Below are 9,686 nucleotides of genomic sequence, written 5' to 3' on the forward strand. Positions count from 1 at the left end.
CTGATTCTGGCTCTGATGGGGAGGGCATTACTTGGTGAACTAGTGTTCTTATTTCATTATCATTTGAGGACATTCTTGGCCGTTAATATATAATATGGATCTGTAAGCCTTTTTATCTTTGACAACAAAGTCTATGTAGGTGAATTGTGCCTTTAAATTTGTAAACGGCGTATAATTGAACCTAACATATTTTATGTATGTGGTGCTCACGACCGCAGGGTGTCGCTATTGTAGAGTACACTTTATTGAACTCGTGTTATGCACCCCGTCCGGGAACAATTAAGCGAAATGTGTCCATTCATCTTTCAACGATTATATTATCTATATCTATCTATAAACTTAAGCGCCATCGTTATGAAACGTCCACAGTGACAGTTGACAGTTGAACAGTAGAACAGAGGCAAAGCCTGTTCTGATGTAATATTTTTGCTTCCATGAGGTGCAACAAAACAGAGCGAGATCGAGAGAGACAGACAGAGAGCGAGGCAGATTTGTGAGCACCAATCACTTGCGGAGGAGTGCATATCGTCCACCGCTGTCCACATCTTTGTTGCTCGGGAGGAGAGGAGAGGAGGCAAGTGTGTCCACATCACAAACGGCCGGTGCATCTCCCGAGAGAAGGACACTGAAAACACATCACGCCAACACAGCTGGCATCAACGGCAGGCTCCGAAGACATACTGAAGTATAAGCCAGTCCTCTTGGCAACACAATGACCGGCTTTCTTGCGTGGTTCTGGAATGAGAGGTTCTGGCTCCCTCACAATGTAACTTGGGCAGATTTGAAGAACACAGACGAGGCTGTATACCCCCAGTCGGAAGATTTGTATCTGGCTGGCCCTCTTGCTTTCTGCATCATCATGGTCCGACTTCTGTTCGAGAGGTAAATGGAGATCGCTCGACTTTCTAACCCCCATGGGCCATGTAGCCTAGACGAGTTCACATGATGGACCACTTCCTACTGGGATGCCGCTGCGTCGCCTACACCTTCGACCGAACACATCGCCATCCTTTACTTGCTTTGTTGGTTTGGTTCATTGTCATGCGGGCTGTTAAAGGGGGGACGCGTTGCCTGTGCAGTCAACCACCGGTCGGCGAGCCTTTCGCACCGACAAGCATCTCTCCAGCTGGGTCACACCTGTCCTGTTAAGCAGTGACGGTATTGTTTGCTGTTGGACCAACCACAGGAGGTGGTTAGGTTCAGACTAGACAAAAGCCGAAACCGTCATATGCTTTTTTTCGCATCTAACATGGGGCATAGATAGTAGGCTAGTGAGTTAGCGAGGAGCTCACTATAAAAATAAGTGAACAGCATGCTGTCTCTCAGATGATACTGTCTTGTGTTGGTCGTCAGGATGTGACCTTGTATTGTCTTGTGACCTAGTTAGTCTAGCAGGTAGGGCAGGATGTGATAAATGTCTTTACATCCATTAAGAAGATATGCATAACGTCCTTAAAATGTGTACACATCTTTAGTTTCCCTGACGCAGCACCCTGAAGTGTACATATGAAAACCTTAATTTATTTATTCTGCAGAATGTTGCTATGTGTCAGTCAACTAATTTATCCCCGAACCCTTGCCCCACTGTGCTTCTCGTGCCCTGAATGGTTTCTGTTTAGGCGTGTAAAGCTGTATATCTAGGTCAGGGAGTCAAGACGCTAAGTGACATTTGGCGGGCATGGGTTATACTTTAGTAGCAGACATAATGGAGAGTAGAGGACATGGAATATTAGTTTTACACATCGCTCGAATAACATGTGCATGCAAAACAATATAATCCATCTATTGGTGTGGTATGTAAAGGGCCGATCCCTCATTTCAATATCAAGCACCTGACTGATTTGACTAGGGAATCGCATAGCCTACCTGAGAAGATAGGGAATATTTATACCGTCAGAGTAAAGACATATAGCCTACTTATTCAGATAAAAATACTAACTGTCAAAAGAGTTAAAGAGGCCTTACTACTCAACTCATCACTGATTCTTTACGTTATGTTAAGCCTTTGTTTGTGGCTAAGTCTAACTTTTTAATAGTGAGTTACTGGACGAGTATAATACTTGACCTGTGTGTGTCCTGTAACAGCTTGTTCATACTGTATGTGTATGTTAGTCTTTAAAATGTGCTGTTTTAGCTGTTTCAGTTTGCTCACAAATGTATACAACTGGCTGAGGGGGGTTTTGTTACTGGGTCTGGGGTCAGTACCTCTCATAATGGAGTGTGTGTGTGTGTGTGTGTCTCAGGCTGATTGTCAGGCCTTTGGTCTCTGGCCTGAGGATCGAGGTGAAGGAGGCGCAGAAGGCTCCGCCCAATGCCATTCTGGACAAAGTTTATACCGCCATCACCAAGGTAACAACCTTTACCATCTCAAACTGCCCACAATCCAAAAAAAACCCCGCTAGGTTTACACCACAATCACCATGGTAACAGCCCCTACCACCTCCGCCTACCCCCAATACATCAGAAAAGCAATGTTAATCCATCATTTCCATGGTAACAGCCCTTCAACTGCCTTCAATCCCCAAGACAAGCAGAGGCTCATCAGCATCCACTTTATATTTTGACCTCTGACCTTGGCTCACCACACACACAACATGAAAGCATCCACACACACACACACACACACACACATTGTCATTTGTGTTTGGCAGAGTTGTATATCAGTGCAGATATGTGTGATTTGTTCTGACATTGCTGTGCATGTCTCAGCAAAATGATGTTGTCTGTTTCATCACTGAACCCTTTCTGTAAAGTGATGCTGAGTTGCTTGTTTCAGCATGCTGTTGTGTTGTGCCAGTTCTGTGATGTGTTCTGTCTTCAGCTCTGGTGCGTTGTGCTGTTTAACGCATTAGCCACAGTGATGCTGAGTCGCTGTATCACTTCTGTAATATTTTTTATTGCACAGTTTGTTTGTTTGTTTATTTACGTTGCACAGTTTGTTTTGGGAGGCAGTGATGTCATTTGTTTGGGTTTGCATTTGCTTCAGCAGCCGTAGGGGAGCCGTGATGTCATCTGTTTGTGTTTATGTTTGTCAGCATCCAGATGAGAAGCGGCTGGAGGGCCTGTCCAAGCAGCTGGACTGGGACGTTCGGACCATTCAGCGCTGGTTCTACAGGCGCCGGGACCAGGAGAGGCCCACCACTCTGGCCCGGTTTTGCGAGAGCATGTGAGAGTCAGCAACATCACTAGAACATCACATTATCACACACTATTGTCTAACATCACTACAACATCACATTATCACACACTATTGTCTAACATCACTACAACATCACATTATCTCACACTTTTGTATAACATCACTACAACATCACATTATCACACACTATTGTCTAACATCACTACAACATCACATTATCACACACTATTGTCTAACATCACTACAGCATCACATTATCACACACTATTGTCTAACATCACTACAACATCACATTATCACACACTATTGTCTAACATCACTACAACATCACATTATCACACACTATTGTCTAACATCACTACAACATCACATTATCACACACTATTGTCTAACATCACTACAGCATCACATTATCTCACACTTTTGTATAACATCACTACAGCATCACATTATCACACACTATTGTCTAACATCACTACAGCATCACATTATCACACACTATTGTCTAACATCACTACAGCATCACATTATCTCACACTTTTGTATAACATCACTACAGCATCACATTATCACACACTATTGTCTAACATCACTACAGCATCACATTATCTCACACTATTGTCTAACATCACTACAACATCACATTATCTCACACTATTGTCTAACATCACTACAGCATCACATTATCTCACACTTTTGTATAACATCACTACAGCATCACATTATCACACACTATTGTCTAACATCACTACAGCATCACATTATCTCACACTTTTGTATAACATCACTACAGCATCACATTATCTCACACTTTTGTATAACATCACTACAGCATCACATTATCTCACACTTTTGTATAACATCACTACAGCATCACATTATCTCACACTTTTGTATTACATCACTACAGCATCACATTATCTCACACTTTTGCATAACATCACTACAGCATCACATTATCTCACACTTTTGCATAACATCACTACAGCATCACATTATCTCACACTTTTGCATAACATCACTACAGCATCACATTATCTCACACTTTTGCATAACATCACTACCTTGTGTTATATTACGTTCAGATTTGTCAGAAAGTGTTGCTGTTCAGTTCAGTTTAGCTAGCTAGCTAGTTATCGCCAGGTGGCTAATGTTAGGTGCTTGTTCAAGGTATTGAAGTTTAAGCTAAAAAAACTGTGACTGTATGTACTGAATGTATAATTTTTTCTACAACGTGACTCATATTGGTAACTAGTTGCCGTGTCGCATTGTTCAGTATTTGCATAAAATAGAGCCTGTTTTCACCCACCGGGTTGGCTTTACAACATCCACTTGTCTCTCGTCGCTGTAATCACCAGCTCTCATTGTAAATGAATGGCAGCCGGCCCAGACGCTTTGTCTCTCCTGTGTCGTCCGTATGGCGAGGGGTATCAACACGCCCACTCTCTCACTGTGAATTCTCCGGACAGTGACCTGCTCTATTCACACTTGGGCTCAGACTTGCTGGCAGGGTAAAGTCCGTTTAATGTCCACTCCAAATGATTTGGACATTTACGTTCTCACAGAGAGCTCCTCTGGGTATTGTGTGTGTGTGTGTGTGTGTGTGTGTGTGTGTGTGTGTGTGTGTGTGTGTGTGTGTTTATATATATATATATATATATATATATGTATCAGTGTTTCCCCTAGGTTTACAGCTTTGGGGGGGGGGGGGTTGCGGCACGGTGCGCGGCGTGGCGTGGCCACCGACACAAACGCTTAAAGGAATCATGGTGTTCATGTGTTTCTTTTAATGACAGCAGTCAATATAACAACTAAACATCGGAACATGTCTTTTTATGACAATTATCCACAAAGTGTGCAGCTTTTGTCGCTGCAGTGGTGTATCTTTCTGGGCTTCTGGAAGAACATTTTTTAAGATATTTGCGGCCTAAAATTCCTGATTTCGCAGGAGCTTTTCCAAAAAGTTGCGATGAAAGTTTTTATTTTTAGGTTTTTGTTGCAATGAAATTGGCGAAACAAGTGAAAGTTGCGATAAAAAGTTATGAATTGTCCTCTTTGTAATTATAATTGAGTTATTTGTTGAAAAATAATTGATTATTAAACAAACATTAATTCATCAAGAACAAAACGATTGAGAAATGGTCCTCTTAATAACCTCACCAATATGCCAAACAAAAGATTACCAGGACTACAAAAATGTAGCAAAATAGGCTTTACTTATCCACAAGCAAGTGCACATGTTGGCATTACAAAAGGACCAGTACGACTGAATAAGATGTTATGAATGTCTCAGCCTTCATATGACGAAATTTTTTTTTTTTAAAAACAGCCTGTGTCACTATGATCTGTCTCGTCATCTGACGTCCTGCCTGTGTTTCTGCCGTTCTCATTGCTTATCAATCTGTTTTGCTATCCTTGTTTATTTATTTTATCCGTATAGGTGTTGATGTTCAATTTCATATATTAATTTAAAGTCGTCCAATTTCAAGTCATCCATTCTTCAACACTAGCTGCTACCTTGTCTTCAAACAGAAAGTAACGTTAAATCTCCATGGCAACAGGTCTTGAGGGTTTGGCAAATAATCGGATTTATTGCTTCCTTCATTATTCACAGCAAAATAAATAATTTTCGTTACATTTCATAGATTTATTAGCAGACTCTATGTAAAAAGGGCCACGCACAACTCACGGAAAAAGATAAAAAATGGAAGCCAGGTCTATTTCTGAATTTTCGGTGCGGACATTCTGTACGTACGTTCTGTTTCCACGTCTGTTGTAGCCATTCTCATTGGGCCTCATTGTCGACCCTACCGAGGAAAAGATCTCTGCCGGATTCATGAACGCCTGGATATTAGTTTTTTAAAGCTTAAAAGTGTCCGTAGCTGTGCACTGGTTCTTAAGCCCAATTCTGTCCGCTGGTGGGAGCGTGCTCACCTGTGTGTGCGCGCACGTGTCTGTGTGTTTGTGCGCATCGCGGCGGAACTCTGCCATGCGCGATACAGAGAGCAGAGAATTGTAAACGCGCGACCATGTAGAGACAGAAATTACATGCCGTCGTGTAAATAAGATAAATAACATAAGGCTATTTATTTTGTTTAATAAAAGAACAAGCTATAGACCTGTTCTATAGGAAAAGTAACCTTAAATTACTTCCGTTGTGATTTGGCGCTTTATAGAAAATAAAATTGAACAAAATTAACTTGACCTTCCAGGGGGGGCGGGGGGTGCCGTTGGGGGGGCGGGGCGCCCCCCCTAATATAACGGTAGGGGAAACACTGTGTATAAATTAAGGGTCGCAGTGCAGCGCATGTCTGAAAACAGCTTATGTCACACTATAGTAAGACTATGTCACAGCATGGTATATTACCTAGTATCGTCAGGAGACTCAGGATACGATTATAAGCTTTATTTATGTAAATTACGTGGTAGTGTGTCTGTGGCTGCTAATGCTGGTTTAGTCCAATACTAGAACCTAGTGGCAACTGCTGCATAACTGCATAAATGACAACTTGAAGACATGAATCCCCCCCCCCCCCTGCTAAAGTGGATATAGACAGGTGGAGCTTCAAAACAACAGCTGCATGCCTCTATTTGGTTGCGTTGAGGGTGTAAGAAGCTGATTGGCTCAAATGCTGGAAGATTAATCAGCAGCGCCCTTTAGAGTTTCCCGACTGGACTGATTCATTGCCACACAATGGAACAGCATGTGAGAGACAGCAACATGACCTCATACTATGTCACACTACATAGCAAGTCTATGTCACACTATGCTATACTATTCAGTTTCCCATTATGTCACACAAGGGACCATGTGACACTAGGCTATGCTACACTGTGGTCCTCTGTTTGTCACACTCTACCACATTATATCACACTGTTTCACACTATGACCAACTATGTCACACTACATAGCAAGTCTATGTCACACTATGACCAACTATGTCACATTTCTGGCATAGTCAGTATGCATAATTGTTGGCGCTGGGAGCAGGAATCTGTACTAATCCTTTTCATGACTTGTGAGCGCAAACCACAGCACTTCGAATCCTGTGCAAGCTTTGTGACGTGATGTAATCCCACAGTCTTAGCTAAATTGCTTGCTGGTATTGCGCTAATCTGAGAAATCACAATGAGTGAAAGGTCCTTCTCAAACAGAGCCTGTTCATTGGGTAGTATCATTATGCTTCATTAGGTAATCCCACTGCTGACTGTGCACCGACTGCACATTACAACATGGCATCTAGGATGAAAGCATGTTCATTTCAGTCGTCCAGGTAGAGGACGGAATGTTTTATGCTTGTGGTTTAGCGCAACATTTAACTTGTAACACCAAGCTGTTACCATATTTGATCACTATAGTGATAATATGGTAAAACCATATTGACAGTGAGGGGGGAAAAAAAGTATTGGTAGTATTTGACTATCCAGTTGCCTGGCAACATTTAGCCTTGCCATGTATGTGGAGAATAATGCTACACTTATGACTCACTGGAATATGTGTGTGGGTGTGTGTGTGTGTGTGTGTGAACATGTTCGTAAGTGAGTGAGTCACATAAATCGGCATGTGTATGGGGGTCTGTGTGTGAGAGAGAGTGAGTGAGTGAGTACTTACATGCATATGGTTGTCTGTATCTTTGTGTGTGTGTGTGTGTGTGCGTGCGTGCGTGCGTGCGTGCGTGCGTGTGTGTGTACATGTTCGTAAGTGAGTGAGTCACATAAATCGGCGTGTGTATGGGGGTGTGTGCGTGAGAGAGTGAGTGAGTGCTTACATGCATATGGTTGTCTGTATCTTTGTGTGTTTGTGTGTGTGTGTGTACATGTTCGTAAGTGAGTGAGTCACATAAATCGGCGTGTGTATGGGGGTCTGTGTGCGTGAGAGAGTGAGTGCTTACATGCATATGGTTGTCTGTATCTTTGTGTGTGTGTGTGTGTGTGTGTGTGTGTGTGTGTGTGTGCGTGCGATGCGTGTGTGTGTTTGTTTGTTTGCATGCACACATCTATTTGAGAGTCTGAAGTAGTGTCATGATGATCCTCTGATTGGAGAGCATCTCTCCTCAGGGTGCTCAGAACACATTCATGCTGGAAAGACTGATCATACTCTGCCTCCACACCAGCCCTCATTTACATCACACTCCTGGGTGATTTAAATTCAGTATTAATTACATACATACATTACATTAGCAAATTCACTGCATGGGAATACACTAACAAAATCAATCAGAAATTATATATGAACTGCACATTTCTGCACATTAGATCTCTCTCTTTCTCTTTGTCAGTCAGTCTCTAACACACACACACACTCACACACACACACACACACACTCAAATCTCCCCATCTGACATATGTCTTCTTTTCTCTCTCACAGGTGGAAGTTTGCTTTCTATGTCTACATCTTCACCTACGGAGTGCGCTACTTGAAGAAGGTGAGTACAGATGTTTCCTGTCTCCTCCCCGCTGTGATAGAATTTACCTCCAGAGAAAAGGCCAGTCCCCTGTGTTTGTGTGTGTGTGTGTGTGTGTGGCCAGGATCCTCTCTAGTCATATCACCAAAAGGCGCCATTTTAGCATGTTAGCAGGCTTACATCAGTTTCAACTGGGATATTTGTAAGGTATTTGCGTGCCTTTTATGTAGTTTATGTAGCTTTATATAGCACGCTAGTGTTAGACCAAAACTCCACAATGCTACTTTAACTGTGTTTGAGCAGTGAACGTCCATCACTACCCCTCGGACAGGGAGAAAACAAGGAGAGCCGTTTTTTTAAATGGGTTCAAATTGAGACGCGCCGCCTTAATGGAACCACATCCATCAGGACCCGCCTCTTTACACGAGGCGGCTGTCTACTGGCGAGGGGCAGGGCAGGGGATTTGGCAAACATACGCTGAGAGAGCCAGAAGAAGAGAGGATGCTGAGAAGAGGAGATGACAAGAACTGAGTGCATACAAGACAGAGACAGAGAGAGAGAGAGAGGTTGCATTGTGTTTGAGAAGGGATTTGGAGGGAATAATTGCAGGTGGTCCTCGAGGCGCTGTTGCCATGGCGTTTCCGCAGCCACATTTCAACAACGCGCTTGAAAAGCTGCGCTGATTGGTTGTCAGGCAACAGGGCGCACCAAATTGGTCAAGTGGTCACAGGATGAAAAGACTGCAGACTCGTTTCACCCAGGAGGACGGGTGGGGGAGGGGACTCTTAATTTGAATGAATTACCTTATCATGCATCAGGCGCATATTTCCCCATTAAGACCGCCACTGCCAGCTGTCTCAGAGGAGCGAGCTGCACAGCAATAAATAACAATTAAACTGCCCCCTGTCCCCGTCAGGACTGAATGACTGGACACATGAACAAAAGTCCACACACACACACACACACACACACACACACACACAAACACACACACACACACACACACACACAGGATCATTCCTGTACTGAGGCTGACGTGGTGGTGGTATTTGCCCCCAGCAGTGACTGCTGTGTTTCGCCTTGCTGCCTTGCCTTGACTTGGGTAGTGACAGGATCATGAGACTAGCTCTGATTGGACAGT

General features: G+C 43.2%; 1 protein-coding gene across 1 annotated transcript in view; it reads left to right on the plus strand.

The window, feature by feature from the left end:
* The first annotated feature begins 579 nt into the window (after window positions 1-579).
* The window catches only part of LOC105911943 (ceramide synthase 6-like), a 16,876-nt gene continuing 7,769 nt past the window's right edge, over window positions 580-9,686 (plus strand). The window contains exons 1-4 of the mRNA XM_031558899.1: window positions 580-882; window positions 2,244-2,349; window positions 3,036-3,166; window positions 8,509-8,566. Coding sequence (XP_031414759.1) covers window positions 713-882; window positions 2,244-2,349; window positions 3,036-3,166; window positions 8,509-8,566 — 465 coding nt within the window. The 5' untranslated portion in view covers window positions 580-712. The remainder of the gene's footprint in view (window positions 883-2,243; window positions 2,350-3,035; window positions 3,167-8,508; window positions 8,567-9,686) is intronic.

Source organism: Clupea harengus, chromosome 21 (assembly GCF_900700415.2).
Source record: "Clupea harengus chromosome 21, Ch_v2.0.2, whole genome shotgun sequence".
NCBI classification, from domain to species: Eukaryota; Metazoa; Chordata; class Actinopteri; order Clupeiformes; family Clupeidae; genus Clupea; species Clupea harengus.